At 38.2% G+C, this 20102-nt stretch overlaps 1 protein-coding gene across 1 annotated transcript in view; it reads right to left on the reverse strand.

Annotated features, from left to right (window-relative positions):
- FBXL4 (F-box and leucine-rich repeat protein 4) overlaps positions 1–17764 on the reverse strand; it is a 40206-nt gene extending 22442 nt beyond the window's left edge. Inside the window, exons 1-3 of the mRNA XM_009865283.1 lie at positions 17256–17764; positions 7794–8139; positions 774–1018 (exon numbers count right to left, since the gene is read on the reverse strand). Coding sequence (XP_009863585.1) covers positions 774–1018; positions 7794–8139; positions 17256–17764 — 1100 coding nt within the window. The remainder of the gene's footprint in view (positions 1–773; positions 1019–7793; positions 8140–17255) is intronic.
- Positions 17765–20102: the final 2338 nt, after the last annotated feature.

The following is a 20102-nucleotide window of genomic DNA, read 5'->3' on the forward strand; positions in this document are numbered from 1 at the left end:
CAGTCAAGTTGCGCTTTCACCTGCCATTGCTGATTACCTCTTAGTTGAAGCAGCAATTTTTGCTTAAATGAAATGCATTGATAAATGGTGTTTAACTAATGCAAACGAGCAAAGAAGCAAGAAATGATATGTTAAGAAAGCAGAGAACACGGCTGTTATACAGAGAAGAATCTCTGCAAATTTGCTATTTTAATGACCTACAGCACAGTCATATTTTCAGCTCAGTGGAAGATGCACACGCAAACCCACTGTTTCCCAACAGAGCTAATGCTTTAAATCATTTTTATGAAAATATTTGCATTTACATTGCACTTCAGTGATTACTTAGGGCCCATACCTTGTAAGCATGCACTGTAATCAGTTTATTATTGCAGCCACGCTAATACCACAGCCCTACTGATGACTCATCTGTACATAGAACAACTGCAAACGTTTTCTTCAGGAGACGGACTTCTGACAGCTTGGTTCTCGTGGAGTCTTTTAGAAGCCCAGGAGAAAGCAAAGCACCAGCTCCTCCTGGAAGAAGCCTTTCAGTCACAGGCAGTTTGGCACATGCAGGCTCTACATATTGAAACGGACTTCTGCTGCTGTATCTAGCATCTCTTACTGTTTTCGCTGGTTTTTTTTCTCTTCGTCATAACAATCACACCCCTTATAATAAATCAAAGAGATATCTTGTCTTTTAATAAGGTATCCAATACTTAGTGAAACTACTGTTCAGCAGCTCTGCAAAGCGAGCTTGTCAAAATACTTTCGTACATTTAAGCACTGACCTGCTAAATCCAGAAACAGAGATGGCTCCCCTGTTTCCAGTCCAAGATAAATTCAGCCACTGGATGAGAGTGCAGCGAGACTGTAGGTATTCCAGAGATGTATCATTAATTCTTGCCCAGTAAGGTTGTAAACTGAGATGAATGTACTGTAGTGGATCACAGCAATGTTGATACAGTAGCTTACAAGTTTGCGCTAGTCTACACAGGTCTGGTACTGTAAGGTGACTCAAAATCAACTGGATGAGCTATATTAAAAACAGAAAAAAAAGTCACAGATGGTCATACAGCACTTGAAATGTTAAGGGGAAATTGCAAAGGAATAGAAAAAGAGGTTCTAACTTCAGAGAAAAATTAAACCTTTTACTTAAAAGTAACATCTCAAATTGTTGATTAACTATGAAATAGGACCCCACTGCCTTCGCAATTTGACAACATATTAAACAAGAAAGGAAAAAGCAGATCAGCATACGAAAGCGCCAGGAAGCTTTCAAATTAGAACTTTCTTTACCCATGCTAATTTAAACAGTGATATATATGTAAACACCATGTTTACATATTTCCTTTCACAATGTCTGCACTGCCGTTGATCAGAACACTGACTTGGCATCCTCTTTCTTCTCTGGATTTGGTTTTTAAGATGGCAGCATATTTGCAGAGTACATGGAAAAAACAATAGCCTGTCCCAGTTTCAAATGAACCGATTTCAGGTGTATTCCTCTGCTCCCTGCTTTAAAATCAGTGGTTTGTCTTCTACCTGGTATCTGCTCCCACCCATGCTGGACTATGCAACTCAGTAAAAAATTCAACATATTCAAATCGTTTTTTACAAAGTAGTCTCCTCCTTGCTGTAATACTTCGGAGAGCATTTTGTTGTATGTTAGAGTCAAATCTGAAAGGCGAAACTCCTTTTTACCTTTATCAGACCGGATCAGAATAATCACCAACACTATGCATGTTTTTGTAGTGACTTATCTCACACTCAGAAATTAAGAAATATCCCTCTTCTCCTATCATCCTCTTTTTTCCTTTCTAAAGAAAGATCAACACACACATAAATACTCACTTCAGGAAATAACAAAAACAATCAACAAGAAACTCCTTTAGCTTCAAAACTCTGGGAAAAGGCAGTTAAAAAACAAAATCTAAAAATTACTGTTGATCAGGGCTGTCTTTAACAGCTGTAAGTACCTGCATTCAAGTTACGTAACTAAAATTGACTAATTGTTTTGAAGCACAGTGGGAAACAATAACTCACTGAAATGAATCAGTGTAAATTTAAAAAAAACAAACCAACCCACAAACCAGCTTAAACTGAAGAGAGTCCTATGGCCCTTTCAAAATACCAGTGTTCCATTTTAATGTCTTATAACGACTTGTAAGACAAAATCGCCAAAATTCAGAATAAAATGCTTGACATAAAATGAAAATGAAGCTTTTTGTGAGATCCAAACAGATTGTACTTCCAATGTACCACTTTATTATGCAGCTAGCTTCGGCGCCACCTCCTCCCCCTTCACTTTTGGAAGAGAAGAAATAAGAAAACAATCCAACTTCCTGCAAAACGAAAAATGTTACTTCCTACTCAGCTCCAGATTTAGCATTTGGATTTCAACCACTATATACGACTCTTCAAAAAATTTAACTTCAACTCCAACACCAAAATACAGTGTTTGCATATACTCCACCTTCTCACAAGCCTGATTTCAAGCCTTCCCCCTTCCTTCTAATAGTAGATACCTAAACATTTTTCTAAGACCATAAATTCACTGGAAATAATTTTCAATCTTCTGAAAGACAGCTTCAAACTATCTTGCTATCTTTCAGCTATTCCACACTCTGTAAGTCACCTAAATATCTATTTTAAGAATGCCTTTTCCCTCGGATTTTTCCAATGCTTATTTAGTAAGTTTTCTAGAGCAGAGACCTCAGCAAAGGTTAAGGTTGCAGTTAGCTATCTTTATGGTTACAATTGATGTGGCACAACCAAGTCTGATAAAAAAAAAAAAAAGTACAAATCCTTTTCAATGAAAAAAAATTATTTTGTTACTCTTGAGCAGAAAAGTTAATGGTGAATGAAAACATAAATGCTTCACCAACATCCCTTTGCCCTAACTGATGACTTCAATGAGTATTCAATGCGTAGATTTATAAAACTGGCGTCCCTGCCCATGACAGGGAGGTTGGATTCAATGATCTCTAAGGTCCCTTCCAGCCTGAGCCAGTCTATGATTCTATGAAAATTCTATTATGAAAGAGAACAGAATCATAGAAGCATTCTATGATACTAAGATTCTATTCTATTTCTTAACATAGAGGACGTTGCAACCCTTCCACACTTGAGACGAAATCTCTTACTACATGAATGTCTTAATCAGAAAAAAATAATCCTCCTTTATTTTTTACTGAAATTGTGCTATTTTGTAATACCTAGAAGGAAAAAATATAATGAAATATCACTACTAGAACATTAAGATATGAAGATAAAAAGTTCCACACATACAGGCTAATAACCATTAATCACCTTTATTCTGGAGTCTGGCGTCTGCCAGAAATTCACTTTTTATTTGGGTGTATCCTAGCATAAAGTACCATTTGATACCATAACGAGTATGTGATATGGTGTGCTACACTCTGTTTATGGTGATTCCAAGAGTGCTGCAGAATGGAACATCTGCTTTGAAAACTAATTTCATAGCACAGTTTCTTGCAAACAATTGGTTTTACTCTGCATTTATGAAAAATTATGGCAATCGTTATTGTTTTGCACTTTCTTGTAAATCGATCAATAAAAACAAAGATTACCAAAAAACAGTACAAAGGAGTATAAAGAGGAAAACAAAATACAATTTGTAGGACACTTGACACCTTTCTAGGCTATGATGGATCTCCTATTTCCAGGACAGATGTGGCACATGTCAGCTTTAGAGATGCGGTGAGATCTACATCCACTAGAGTGTAAACCTCCAAAATCAATCATGATTTGGAACAATTCAACAAACAGAAAAAAAAGATCCTGATTCATAATTGATCTATGTGTGGTTTACCATCACCATAGTCCCATCATCCCCGATTGCAGCAACTTACACATACTTTTGAATTATCAATTAAAAATATAACATCTTAAAAAAGGACATCTCACCCAGTACAACATTTGCCTACAAGCTCAGACAAGACCTTAATCACACTCCTCAATACATGGGGTAAAACTTTACCAGTGGTGAGGCTCCTAATAGTACTTATCTACCCAAAAGTTCCTCCAGTTTTTTAAAACGTTTTTGCTGAGTAACAGCAAGCAGCAACCATTTATACTTAATAAAATACTTTCTGTGGCTAGAGCACAAAAATGCAGAACTCGATTTGCTCAGACAATAATGCTCGGATGCTGGTCAAACCTAGGACATCTGCACTTCTACAAATTTCCTCTTTTAGTTTCTCAGCATGAGTCCCTCCAATATGAAAATATGTTGGCCTATGCAAACCACTCATTCGGAAACAAGCAAATGAATGATGTGCAACTTTTTCATTCTGCAGCTTAGAGCCCCCACAGCTTAGACTCTAATTAATTAGAGCTGACACGAAGACACACTCGGGTAAAGGACAAAGGCTATGGGCACAAAAAGGCAAAGAGAGAAGGCAGGAAGAAGATGGTATTCTAAGGCTTTTGACATTCCTCAGCACAGTTTAAGAAAACACAGTCCCTAGCTGCATGATCCTATGGCTTGCACCAGCAAATGCATACACATCAATAGTGGATCTTGGAACTGTTCCACAAAACATAACAACTTCAGGCTCTCTTTTCTTTATTCTACTTGCATAACATGCTTTGGTGGAGTGGGCTTCAGATCACCAGGCTATAGGCTGTGATCTTCTCGATCATGAAAAGCTGTAAAGATTTTAAGCCCCGTCTCGAGTCAAAGAACAGAAAAGGATCTTACTGATGGATTGCATAATCAAATAATAAACATTCCAGGAGGACTAAAGCTGGAGAGATCTTCTCCATGTGCCACTGCTCAGAGCCTAGTCTGCTATAGCAACTGGCAGTATATTGGCTATTATCTGAAGGGAATCTTATGCCATATGGTTATAAGCTGTTAAAAAAGCTTATAAGACCCTTATGAGTTGCTCTTCTCTGAGAGAGGCATAAAATTTTGCTGATTATCTGAAAACCTACAAATACTTGATCTGGAAAGATGTAGGAAGTTTACTGTTGAGGGAAGAAAGGGCTCCTGCTTATTTGCTGCAACTCTTCTAGCTAAGTTATCATTTAAGGAATGCAGATCTTACATTCAAGACCTGTTTTCCTAGAACATAGGTGCCAAATCCACATTTAGCGGTGAAACTCACTTCCCCAGTAGACATGAACACCTCACGAATCTTGTAGGCAGCTTCAGGGAAAACTGGCTTCACAGAATGACAAAGTTGTCATTTATATCTTTTTATATCAAAATTCATATTATAAATATCTTTTGGACCACAGCACATAGGATTTCTCCTGACTCTCCTCTCTGGAGAACAAAAGCTAGATTCTTGGTGCCTGACATATCTCGGTGAGTCTCAAACTGCACACAGGTCTGTATGCCATGGCAGGTATTTGTCACCTTTCTCAAAGGCTTTTCACTTGTTCCAGCCTACAGGTCTGAAAGATTTCTGCAAAGCAAAGTAAGATTAAAGCCTTACTCCTTTCACTTTTCAAACAGCACGAGATAGTCAAAGATAACTGGGAAGAAAGACAAGGACATGAAATGTCTCCTAGAAAATCCTTCCTCAATTTTAACGTAATTCTGGAGAACAGATGATAGTACAAGTGCTTCACAGCTACCAAGGGCTGGTTAACACCATCCATGAACAGAGAAGGAGAATTCTCTCACCTAGATGATCCAAGATTTCACACTTTCTTCTGGGAAAGTCTGCGCCTCAGGAGTCGAGCATTTTTCTCTTTTGTTGGCAGGAACAATCTAGACTTTTACAATGTTTTTAGAGGTCATACTGCAGCAAAGCATTCCTAGTGTCTTTCTGAGGAACAACACAGCCTATGAAAGAATAGTCTTCGGAAATTTCAGAAAGACAATGAAGGGAAAACAGAGGCTGAAGAAACTGCTGCCTACTTTTAGATTAGCTTCGAAGACAATCCAGCCTGTGTATTTCGTGAATTATGGAAGGTAGGATGAAAAAGCCTGAAACAGTTCAAATAAGGAATAGGCACATGTATGAAGACTTCAGACAGTTACATGCTCACAATCTACATGAAGGTATAAAACAATGCAATTTTTCACGTAATTTATCAATCAAAGCTGGAAGGAGTCAGCAGTTGCCTTACATCATTATAAGGTTCAAACACTTCCCAGGAAAATCTGACACTTGTCAGTCTTGAAGACAGCCTGCAGAGTACTATTCCCATATCTGATGGGATTAAAAAAGTCATACTACAAAGTACATTTTTGTTGTTCTGATAACCAAACTTTCCAAGTGGATTAAGAAAATAGAAGACTGGGAATTCTGCAGTCACAAAACCAGTCCAGAAATAGTCTTTTGTAGTTTTCTGATGAATATTTCACCAGTATTTTCAATGTCTTCAAATCAAAGCAGAAGAAAAAAAAAGTGCTTGGTATTGATAGACTATATAAATGCATTCATGAAACCAAACATGTTAAAAAATGGATAAAAAAGGAAGCTAGTACACAAACAGAAAAGCAGAAAAGCACAATACATGTACATGGAGGCGGAAGTTCGTAAGAAGTAACAGGTCAAATGCTTCCTAAACTATAAAATTAATATGCATAATCATGTGGAACAGAAAAGAGATTAATCAATCTCTCTGGTAGCCCACTACACTACAAATCAATGCATCAATCCTTTTCTAATAGCACTTCTGAGATTTAACTCAAGTTTTCCCTAAAAATTGAACAACTAAAACCAACATATTTTCAAACAGCTATACATCGTAAGATGTTCTCGAATTAACTACATCTTTGTGTACGCAAAGTACTTCATTACCGATACATTAGTGCTGACAGTAAAATATATTAAGCACTATATGGACTCTGGGGGAAAAAACCACACCACTAGAGCTAACTCAGGATGAAGTTAGTATCCTCATTCAGTAACCCACTGCAGAAACAACAACAACAAGAAAAAAACCCAAACTCAAGAACTGAAGAAGAAGATAAATACACAGGAGAAAGACAGAGCTGTTAAATTTTCTTTTCTCTTCACAAGCACAGTAGCCTTCTGTAGGTTACTGGGGCCCATGGTCACCCAATCATAGTCTTCACATGCCAAACTGGGGTACTTAGAGATAAAATATGTGACAAACCCAAAATAATATTTGACTACATCACATGTTTCTGAACATGCCCTGCAATCAGTGAGTGCATCTCTCAGCATTCTCCTTTTGCCTTCAAAAGTGAATCTGATTCAAGCCACAAGTGCTCTGAGCATTTAATGAGTTACCACAGTGAACAAACATTTCTTCCACCAGACTGCAAAGACTGAAGAGCAGGAACAAGCACGTTTCTGTCCAAATCCAGAGATCTGACTGACTAGTAAAGACTCCCTCCCACTATGTGCAAACCCAGTTTATTTCAGGAGAGGTGAAGACAATTACTTCATTTCCATGTTCTTACTCTAACTAGGGTACCAGTCTCCATATACAGCTACACCCCATTGAGAATTTCCCGGCCTGCACACAATATTCAGCAATCCTACTTCACTACCTCTTTATACTGGAACTTACAGGAAATAAAACATCTAGACCAACTCCAAGCACACTTCCCCACTGCCAGGGCATCTGAGAAGAGTAGATTCCTCACAACTGTTTTCTGCGCTAAACAACAAAACAAGACAGTGTACAGAAGTGCAGCTCTAACACTTTTTACCTGCACCGTGATTCAAAACTGCAACAGATTCACAAAAGAATGCAAGGAACTCTAACTGGAAAAAAAACAATTTTGACCAGTACTTTATAAAGCACCTTTACACCCTTAATAATAAATACATTGCACATAAACATGCTTTTCGTACCTCATAAGGCAGTTTATCAAAATATCCATTGGTTGGCCACTCCCTGAGAGTAACAATGCTGAACTGTTTATTAAGTGTGTCCATTCCACAGCCATACTTTTCTTCATCCTCATCTTCATCAATATCATTCATGTCAATCATTGAAGTCTTAAGTGAAAGCACAGGCCTCTCTTTTACGCCATGTAGTACTACTGCATCCAATTCAGTGTAATAGTCCAGAAGAGAACTGTTCACTTCTAGTCGGATTAAGTTTGTGGGAAAGTTTATCTGTTTGATACAAGGTGTGAATTGCCGAGCCTGAGGACCGTCCACCCTCACAGGTGCCTCGGACCAAAGGATTTCCCATCTGTGAAAGAAAAATTACACACACAGACAGCAAAGAGATTAAAACCAAAGTTACTAAAGCAATTCCTGAACATAGTAAGAGTGCTTCTCTGTCAGAAGTATTTATTTAACAAGTGAGAAACATGGTTGAAAAGACAATGAAAACTTTCTTTTCCCCAGATTTGGTAAATATCCTAAGGATGAAATAAACAGAGAACACTAATTCATGACCTTAGTATATTTTCTCTGTATTGCTAACTACAAAAGAAGGTGTATACTCAGAGTCATGCATTTGTGTTAGAGTACAGTTATTCACACACAAGTTGTTCTAACATTTCACAGGTAAAGTAATCGCAACAAATGGATTAAAGATGTCTTTACAACGACGGTGTGTTAGTGTAAGTATGCAGGGAACAGTCTCGTCATGTAAGCCAAATACACAGTCAGATGACCTCTCATTTCCCTTGACTCTTTAACACCAACTCTGTTCAAATTGCAGCATTACAAATTATTAAAAAAAACAAACAATTGAAACTTTATCCATCTAGGCAAGCAAACTACTCCTTTTAAAAGTAATTCACTGTCAAATTACCAGAGAAAATAGAATCTTCAAGTAATTTTTTTAAATGTCCTTTTCAAAAAAACATTAGAATTTCCAAACCGCTAAACTGAAAAGTTTTTTCCTCTTTGGTCCAGTGACAGGAGGTTCAGGGCATGCACAGAACTTCCACACATACATCCCTACTTTCACACACAGACCTCAAATCTCCTCCAGTAAATGACAGTGAAACCTGCCACCAGTTGAATAATCTGGAGAATCAAGTCTTATATTCATTAACTCTTCAGAGCTCCCAAACATGCCAAAAGGCCTGAAAACAGAAACATGTTCTTTACATCTGCAAGTGTCCTCATACAGTGAATGGGTTTTAGAGGTCTTTCAGTCACTGATGCTCATCTTTTTTAGCTAATTCCTAAAGAAGGAAGCCTTCGCCAGCCACTGCTGCTATTCCCTTGAAGAGTACGCATCCCACAGGCATAATCCAGACACTTCTGCATCTTTCTGATCATGATAGTCCCAGCTTCAAGAATTTCTCTCAGGCTACTCATCTTGTCACATGGGTCTCAGAAACACTGTATCTACTCCCTGGCATTTCGACATATGGGCTTCCCCTACCCTGAACTTACAAGTATTGCTCAACACTGACAGATACTGCAGATCACACAGAGGGAAAAAAATGAATTTTAAAAAAAAAGTCAAATATGCTTTATTTTCCAGAATCAAATCCTTACACTTCACCCATCATGACAGAAAGCAAAACACGTGTAAGAATTTACATTAAAACATAGCATGTAGTATAAAATAAGGCTTACAAGCTTGATATTTGCTACTGTTTCAAGGATAGGAAAATTTATCCATATCGGCTGAAACTTCCATTCCACAATGGACGTTTTCAAGTAAGCATAGATAAATTTTCCTATCCTACATGCTGCTCTCCACAATACCTTACAGTAGAATGGGAGGCCTGCAGAAGTCTTCTGTCAAAAGGGAAAAAAAAAAAAAGTCATGAAATAAAAACAAACATGCAGGACTGGTGAATATATGGCATATCAGAAAGTATCAATGTAGAATAGCGGACAACTCTACCCTAAGGTTAACAGTTTTTATAAAAGGGACTTCATAATAAGAGAAGATCTCATTCATCTAGGAAATGAATGTCAACTCATGGCAAAAGCTAACTGATACAGTCCCACCCGTCCCTCTCACACAGGTCGATTCCCTAAGCAAACACTTAATGTTAGCAGTGCACATGACCTTTCTTGAATACATCCAGATCACCAGCTGACATTTTGCTTACACACTTTCATATACCCACTCATATGGTCCCTAGGGAAATTCAAGGCTACTTTTTCACTAATTTAGCACACGTTGGACCATCAGCTTTTAACAGAACGTGTCCCACTTATTGATTTCTCCTTGGTGCCCTGGAGAGAAGCTTGTATTCCAGTAGCAGACCTCTGGAAAAAAATAATGCATCTAGAGGTCTAGGTTCATCAAACTGCAGAGCAATAACCTCCTTCAGAAGCGCTGTCTCTAGTTTCCAGTCTCTGTAATAAACTAGAGAAAAAAGAAAGACACGTAGCATGACTTTACAAATCTTGTGAAACTCCACATTACATATCAAGTGCTGATGAACAAGACTGGTGACTATTTTCCACTGTCCTTGTCATACTGTTTTCTTTTCAGCCCACAAACCTGACTTAAAGGAGTTAGCTCTTGGTTTAACTGGAAAACCTCAAGTCTATCACCAGTTGATTTGATGGTCTTTCTGCCTTGGTGGCACCACACACACGAGCAGGCAATGACAACTGCTCTGACTCAGGGCTGGTAAGTATTTCCCGAGTGTAAGCATACTCTCAATACACTCATTACTGCAAACGGCAGCGATGTCCTCATCAAGGATCAGCAGTTTAACACTTAAATGGGCTAGGCATAATCTGAATGGGGGTGAAGACTCCACAGCTGGATCAAAAATGTTTAAATTTCCAAGGCGCTTCAGTGAAAAACTGCATTTCCTCTGTTCTGGAACATTTATATTTTTTTTTGCTGTGGTCATCCACTTCAAAATCCCGTAGAAGAAAGGCATTTTGACAGCCCTGGTTTGAGGATGTGTACCAATAAGGTTGGTAAGGTCCCTAATAAGGTTGCCTGCATCTGTTACACGGTTAAGAGTCTCAATAAACTATTTAACCCCAAATAAAGAGAAACTGAACCCCAACAAATACCTGTAAAGAAGTCAGAGGAATTTTCCTCTCTCCTCCCTTTGAGTTAACTAGATAGCTCTCAAAAAAACTCAAGCAGAACCAAATGACGGAAGGGAGGTCACTATTTGTCCTCAAGTCTTGTAGATAAACAGTAACAGCTGATCAAAGATGTTGCAGTGAGACTGCTTTGGTAAGGTTTCACCAGCAATGGGCTGAGAAAGTCTCAGTCTTCACAATGCACACAAAGCCTGAATGAGATGCACTAACACCTGCATTATTTTCTCTAGTAATGAAGAAAATTAGGACTTTAATCCATTCAGCTTTAATGGACTCAGTTTTACCATTAGATTTCTGTCTACCTCACTAAAATCACTAAAAACTCATTCTGCTCAAATTTCCAATACTAAAAACTCCAAACACTATGTGGTGGGAAAAAAAAATAAATAAATTCTGCTTTCCTTATTGTGAAGGAAAATACAGTGTACTGATTTTTAGGCTGAGAAATGTACTTGCAAGGTTTGTGTCAAATGAGAGCACATATTTAATGCTTGTTTAATCCTTTTATTGACCTAATGCTGTTGGAAAGCTTTTTGATGGCTAAGATGACACCTGAGTAGACCTAGTTAGTTCTGCAGAAAATATATAATAACAAAGATTCTCTGGAAAAGTGGCTCCTAGGTAATCAGATTTCTCTCCAGTGAGACAAGATTAAACTTTGCCTGCAATCTGCTGAGATTTCTTGCATTGAAAAACTGAGATTGGTGTAGAAAGTGAATAAAGCACCGGTGATTCAAGCACAAAGAACAAATGCCCTGTCCCAAGAAACCTATAGCTCTGTTAAAAGCCAAAAGAAGGGAAAATTTCAGACTGACCAACAAGGAGAACATAAGGAAACCACACCTTTGCCGAAAGTGCAATATCTGCAACAATTATAATCATGATATGTGACTGTAATACATCCCGTCTGCTCTTATCCAAACAAGCACTCTCTAAATAATCTGTAGGCGACCTACAAGAAAGTGTCTCCTGCCTGCTAACACGCCACAGACGCTTCAGCATGCTAGTTTGAATATCACCTGGAAAGTGCACCCCTGGCCCCAGCCATGAGTTCCTAAACACAAAATGCAGGGAAGACTGGTCATGAGACCAATTTTTGAACCATTCAGATCAAGGCGCTAAGCAAAGTTCACAGCATTCTAATTAGTATGAGGGAATACATGCAGATTTTCAGTTCTGTTTTGAGAGTTCAACTCTGAAATACCCTGGATAGGGCTCCAAGAATGCTCAGGGCATTTAAAATAGCAAAAGATAATTCAAGTAACTGCCCTGTCCATATGAGCTTTTTCTGGCTTTCTCAAAAATGATGTCCCATGAATCCAGAATTTATTCTTCTGTGACAGTCATCTGGACAAGAAAAAGCTGTTTCCCTGAAGATGTCAAAACAAGTTGTAAGTAAAGATGCAAATAGCTAGAATTTAAGTTGCGTGTTGCACATAGGTGAGATACAGCCCTGAAGGTCTCTTACCATCAACACATTAGTGTGCAGTATCAGCTGTGTTTTGGGTGCCTTCATCTGAGATTCACAGGGAACAAAAGAAAGTGAAAGAACCATCTGAATGCCTCTCTCTACAAGCAAGAGACTCACGACATTTTACATTCGGTACACTGCCTTCCTGGTTTCACTCTTTTTATCAGAAGGGAGGATATTTCTTCGTTAAACATTTTGGGCCCTATCCTGGCTGCCAGCAAACAAATCTGCAACATTCTGACTTGGACAAGCACTGTATTGCCTAAATACAATGAACTTCCTAACGGAAGGAGAGGAAGCCTTTCACTTCGTCCGTCTTTCTTAGCCTGCTCTTCTGGTTGCAGCAGCTTCTGTATCCATAGGCTTCAAGACTTTCAGAAAGAACTCTGCACACCGCAAATGCAGCTAAACTACGAAATACTGAGCCAAGCTGTTCATCTACAAGTCAAACTCTGAATTTCGCTCAAAAGAGTATCTAGCAAAATCTAAACACATGAAACAAATTAAATTAAATAGAAATAAATGGCAGGAATACACAAGAATTGAACTGCTCCCAGCCAGTCAAATGATCATAGTATCTCACCTGTGAGAAACAATCTAATCAGTGTTAGACTTTATCTGTGGAAAACAAGAAAAAAATAATCACAAAGCAATCTCCAATCTTCTAAGAAAGCAATCACTGCATAGCAGCAAGGACATACGCTACGAAACATCACCCCAAGCACTGCCACGCATTCCAGACTAGTTAGGAATCTCTGGTTTTGAGCTTTTATAAAAGCACATGAATATGTGGTGTCACTGTAACGTATACGAGATAAGAGAAACTGTCAAATTAAGTTAAAAAAAGACCATGACAGAAGAAGAACAGGGACCCTTTCTTTTCTTTTATATTCCGAATTTAAAAAAGCAAAGTTATTTTCGTAAAAGAAGAAAGTTGAAAAAACTTCTGAAAAAAATTATTTCTGACTTGAAAGCTCCCATTTAAACACACACAAACTCTTCCTGTCTGACAGCAGCTAACTATTAGGAGAATCAAAATATTTCAAAAAGGGCTGACACTGAAGAAGCCATTAGGGAATTGCCAGGAATAAGCCTTTTGGGTAAATGAGGAGGAAAAACAAAAAAGAAAGAAAACATTTTCACAGAGGCTAGCCGCATCTTATTCATCGATCTCACACACTGAAAATTCTCTTGGCTGGGTTCAGCTCATGTCACTACTGGGTGCAGTGTCCCTGTCACACCTCTGTGGAGCTCTGCCCCTCCCACTGGCCAAGGAAGGACCCATTGCCACCAAATCTTAAGTACACAAAATGTGCACAACAATACAAAGCCTCAAGGCTACACTAGTATAAAAATCACAGCACAAAACAATACAAAAAGGGAAGTATTTCTTCACCACATAAAACCCCAGACTATATGCTACAAAATTCTTTTAACCTCAGACTATTATTTTTTGCTTGGATTTTCTGTGCTTGAGTAATTCATGTAATGAGTTTGTAAATGGATATTAACATACGCTGGTATAGTCCAAGAAATTACCAAACACTTCTCACCAGTAAAGGTGTGAGTGGTACTAATGAAAAGCACAAAAGGTCTCCATGTGTAAAGACAGCAGTTTCTGTGACTTTTTTTTTATGCAAGGGAGAATGATGTACTGTCTCTGTGTTTAAAGCAGCAAAAGATACGAGAGGACAGAGACTCCTCAAACTGCTGGAAGCTGGCTAAACCATAATGGAAAAACTTCAAATTAACTGTCATGTCTTCACCATTAGAACTATTACCTTCCATTGCGAAAAACAATTGCTTACTCCCACTCCATCAGGAGCTGATCCCACCTCTAAAAAGGCTTTGAATAAAGCTGATCTTAGATGGCGTCATACAAAGTTGTAACTGATAGCAGTATTCAATGCGCCAGCAACAGAGGAACATGATCAAGGACCTTTTCCTGAATACCTGCTTGAGTCATTTTTTCATGCAACTGAAGCATCAAGCAAGCAACACATTGACCAACTACGTGGGCTGTGGCCATTTTTCTACAAGAATATGTAAAGTCGTCTTGAGCAAGGACTGCAGTGCACCAAGTCCTCACAGAGCCTCTTGTAGGTTAGAAGCTTTGCACACAGCAAAGTCTCAGAGAAGTTGATGTTTTAAATACTAAACAAAGAAAAAAAGATTCATCAGCTGGACTAGTATAAGCCACTAAGCATAACATTTAAACCAGTCTCAACAGACATTTTCTTCCTAATAGTTTTGACTCCACCACTAATTCATACTTCTTTTTACATCAAAGTAAGAACCCGTGCAAAGGAACCTTTCCAACGATCTGACCCTTCTACACTGGTGTTCAGAAAGAAACAGATCCAGAGTTAGCAGATAAAGCAGTACTTTAAGGTTTTAGGTAATAAGGTGACTTAAAATCAAGTATCAAGATAGAAGAGGAAAACAAGGTTCTAAGTGACCTTCAAGTACTTGGGACACAGCCTTTTCTTAACAGAAGAATATATTACATCAATTCAAGTCCAAAACATCAGCTAAACACAGAATGACCTGAGATTATCATCAGCATCCCATCTTCCAAAAAATAATTCTTAACTGACATTTCAGCCAATTTTTGGAAGTGAAAACAAGGGACCAAGAACTGAAGCAGAAAAGAGACTGCATTCTTGCAACTCTTCATATTCCCCTCATAAAGGTGAGCCAAAACACTGCATACCTCATGTGGAGAAAGAGTTCCTTCATCTTTCCTTCAGAACAACATGCATTAGTCATGTTTGTCTCTTTCAGAAGAAAGGAGACAAACAAAATGTGCAGCTCTGAACAGACAAGTCCTGCTGAGGACAGGTAAGAAAAGAAAAAAGTCCCTTTAACACTTCTCTATCATCAAGAGTACTGAAGTATGCAAGTACTGAAGATGCAGCACAGACAACTGGTTCTGAGGCTCCCTGAGACAATCTTCTTCTGATCAAAACCCCAGGTAGACAGAAGATACTCCTGTCTACAAATTAAACAACAGAGTCCTTCAGAAGCTTCATCCTTTTTTATGAAGGGAAAGCCTGAGCTGTCACTCTGACCACACTCCAACAGGAATAATAAAGCACATTCCCAGAAGTTTTATATTAGTATTTTCACTTCCATCTTCTCTGAGCTCTCAGAATAACTTTCTCTGTAATTAACATTTCTTGAAATTTACACAAAACTGAAAAAGTGTATTGTTTTAAGAACCAAATGGGCATTTTTATAAAGTAGCATTAGCTTACTCACAATTATAACCTTGTATTGCCCTGCAGCACATTATCTATTACCCTAATACAGTATTATCAACAGCTACAGAAATAATCTCTGCATAAATCTGTGCTGCATCTTAGAATAATGACGTAAAATCTACATCCTAAAAAAGTAAAATGAATGTTCACAGAGTAATTGGACAAAAGCCATTTCACATTAGGTCCTAAGTTCAAAAGTCTTAAAAGCTGCCTTCACCACATATCATACTATAAATAAGTTCCGTATTACAGTGCCAAATGCACTTCTACTTCTGAAGTTAGGTAGTCTATTATTATTAGTTTGACCAATCACCGTTCCTTGAATTCAGATGTTTAGAGCTATACAATAAATACTCATAAGAGAGCTGTAAAACAAACAATTATACTAAATAACATTAGATGATAGAACCACACAAAATGTATTAACTGGCGATTTTGAATACATGACACGACAGTCGATTTTCTAGGGGTTTTGAATAAACATCATTGGCCTCGTATCAGGAAGCATGGGATACCAAGTCAGGCCTAAAAGTATGCTTCTTAGCTGTATCTGTAAAAAGCAGGTGACGGAAAAAAACACCCATCATCTAAGCTAACACTGTTTATAACACCACAGCATGCATTTTAAATTAATATAGTATTTGTTGGCATATTATTTGCTACAGGATACAGTCTGTTAAGTCTTTCTTCTATCAGTTCTCTTCTCCTTTATGGGTTTTGTATCGTTTCATCTCTTTTTGATTTATACAGAGTATTTTGACTGCACATAGTGATAGCTTTTCTCAATGCTTTCCCCCAATATGTGCTCTTACCTGTTCTCTTCCTCCTTCCATTTCTATTGCCTCATCTCCTCACTAACATTTTCAAACCTCATAAACAGTGTTTTTATCTCACCATCCTGTAGGTTCCCATCTTCCTCCCCCCCAACTGGAATTTCATCAGGAATTTCTACTATGAGGAAAATCACGAGGATCAGATCATCGTCTTTCAGTCTATGAAGCAAGTGTAAAAATGAAGGGTGGCTCATATCCTCTGATCAGACCAAAAATAATGATCAGACAAATGGCATCACCTTCTGCTTGACTGTTCTATGCTTCTGTTTTTGGCCTCATTTCCATATGAATAGTTACAGCGTCTGATTGTACTATACATAAAACCTAAAGCATGCAGAGAGAAGAAAGAGTTTATGGCTACTTGAAGCAGGATGACACAGCAACTGTGAATCCTCAGCCTCTTCTACACAATTCACTTTTCTTAATGGACAAAAAGATGACTCAGAACAAGCATTTCAGAAGTGATTTTTGAACATACTCAATAATTATTGGTCATAAAAAATCCAACATAAAAGTTATCATTACACAAATTACATCTGATATTGGGATCTGTGTTAATTCCTACAGAAAATCCACATCTCTGAAGTTGCTGTAAAAACACGTTGTCACAGTTTTAAAAACATGCAGAAATAAAGAAAATGTCAGTGGGTCAGATGCAGAGAAGTATTAGGAAGTAAAGTTTGCTCAACAGCATTATTTGTAGCTTTTACCATCTTACAGGAAAGCACAAAGGTGTTAAAAAAAAGATTACCTTACTTCAGCTGGTGGATTTTGTGAGTAAGGATTTGCAGAGCATGCCAAAATCCTGACTATAGCTCCAGGATGATACGTTTCCAGAATGTGCACTGCAGTGGGATAAACTGGTTCCTCAAAAGCGAGTTCCACATAGTCCTGGCTACAGAAGGTGGAAGGCGTCCTCTTGAATGGCAGCCGAGCGCTCGGGCAACGATCCCACCAGGTTCCGTAAGTTCGAAAGACCGCGGTCTGAGTAAAGTCACCAGAACTGGGGTACACATTTGGAATACCTGCTAAATTCCACATGGTATACGACATGCTGTTTTCACTACCATAGTGAGAGCTGAAATCCAACACTTCTTTGGCATACTGAACTATTTCGACGTTGATAGGTAAGGCTCGGGTGTTTGATTCAATAGCCCTCCGGCTGTTCATTTCTCCTCTTGTTGCTGTCCTAGCTCGGCGCCGAAGGCACATATAGTAAAACATGCTCAGAACTGTTAACATGGGAAACACTGGTGGCATCTAGGTATGACTTAAGAAGATGAGGAAGGTCCGGAGTTCTTCTTAAGGTGCATTAACTGTTTGTGGTGTTTTGGAAAAGAGCTGATAAAACAGAATGAATGAACACAGTGAGCAGATAAAACGTACTTGGAAAGCACACTGCAATCTTTCCAATATCCTCTTAAACATTAAGTACTGCTACTAAAACTTTAATAAATGATGACATTTTATTTTAAGACAATTACTTAGTTGGAGGCTACTAAGTGTGACTTCCCATTTACTGTGTTTTAAAAAAGGGAAGATCACGAAGGAACATTAGCCAAAACTAGCCTTCGAGCAACAAAAAGTCTAATGGTTAAATTAACACTATTTTCATGGATTTATTAAGAGAAAAAAATGTTGCACTGACTTCTGGAAATGAAATCAAGTATGAAATGAAATCTGGCCCTTGCATTAAACAACTATAGAAGACTATCTAAAGGTACAGCTAAATTTCTCCATGGCATAGTTGTAAACAAAGTACTCAGGTACCTAGTCAGGCTGCAGCAGCATACAGCTCAACAAAACCTAACTCACTTCACTGCTTATGTTTTGCAGCAAGACTGCTCCCAGAGCCAAATTAGTTGATTTAAAGCTAGTTCAAGTATATCTTACTATATTACACTGTAACCTGGAGAGTACACACATCCTTCAAAGACAGCTCACATAGAAAGCTGGACAGCTATTCGAGTGAATTGTTTCCTCTAATTTGTTCCCATAATTTGAGAATGGTTTTAACAGTGAAAAGAAAGAGTTTGGGGCAATTAATCCAAACCTAAAATTTAACTCCCTGCTTCCTACATGAGAGAACTAGCCTGAAAGAGACTCACAAAAATACTATCTTTACCCTTTGAAGTTGTCCATGACAGCATTCACCAATGACCAATCACCAAGGGTCACCAGCCTCCTGAAGGATGCTCAGAATTCATTAATGACATCATCTTGCTTTAAGCCAAGCAAAAAAATAAGTCTTCAAAAGAGTCCTGGCTTCAGAAGCAGAAGTCCCCATAGAAAGCATTTTACTTCTGATAAGAGAAAATATTTTCCATTTATGTAACAATTCAGTTAAACACAAAATGTACTACTCTGCACACTGCAGGGACACATAAAAAAAAAATCAACAGAAAACATACTAACAATTAAGAATACAGATGTGTGTCACATAGCTGACTTCAAATCACAAGTAAAACAAACAAGCAAGCAGGTTTTATAATTAGAAAAAGCCAAATTAAAGCTAAGTCTCTTTACTAAAGTTTTCTATTTACAATGATGACAAAATATTTATAGCCAAATGTTGACTCCAGGACACAGAAGGGCTGTATCATGTTCCCTACAAATAAAGATCCTCTTACATATGCTTGTCCCATATTTAGCAGCCACTCCATACCTGCTTGATGTAAACTGTTAGATTTACCAACACACAATGAAACGTGGAGCGTGTGCTCTGCTTTCTGCTAGCAGTACGCAACACACTTGGGCAATAACTTAGCACTCCACAATTCACGTCCTCCAGTATCACAAACTCTCCTTAAGATCAACTTGTTCATGAGCTTCAGTAGGAAAGAATAAGGAGTAATGCCCATAAGCCATTAGAGGCCAAAACACAAATGACTAAGCATGTCTCAATAGAATAAATGCTCCTTCAACAGTCTGTACTGGAGTTCTTGTTAATTTATCACAGGATATATACTGTGGGAATCACTGAACCAACAGAAGTGACTCTTCCACTGCAGCAGATGTATCAAACACCAACCAACATGACGCCTCACAACGCATGGCAGACAAATCGCATATTTAATGTTTGCAATGGGTACAAGTGAGACCATACTTAATAGAGTTTTTGGAATAGTAAATTTAAAGTAGGGCAAATAATTAAACAAATGGAGACAAATCAAATGGATTTTTTTTTTATGCCTCTTTGTAATTCCCGGCATACACGTCTTGGGTAGACTGCTTGTTTCTCATACTCACAAAATGCACACAGATACACAAGCAGCTCTTTTGCTTGAACATTGCCAACAAGACAGCGTTTGTGGTAAGAGATAAGGACGGGCTGCACTATTTGACCCTTTTACTTGTAACAGTGAGGAAGTTTACTAACGAAGTGCTCACTTCTCACTTTCTTGCTTCTTCTATTATTAGCTTTTTGTTTAATTCCTGCCCTTCATTCAGTTTCACATGTTGACATAGCTGTCAACAACATGAGTTATTCCTGACATTCAGTGCAGAAAGGAAAAGGTAAAATGACACACTGGATCCATTTCAAGCTCTCCTGTGCCAAAAATCCAATAATGTCACATTTCCCCCAAACATCCTGCTG

Source organism: Apaloderma vittatum, unplaced genomic scaffold (genome assembly GCF_000703405.1).
Source record: "Apaloderma vittatum isolate BGI_N311 unplaced genomic scaffold, ASM70340v1 scaffold6062, whole genome shotgun sequence".
NCBI classification, from domain to species: domain Eukaryota; kingdom Metazoa; phylum Chordata; class Aves; order Trogoniformes; family Trogonidae; genus Apaloderma; species Apaloderma vittatum.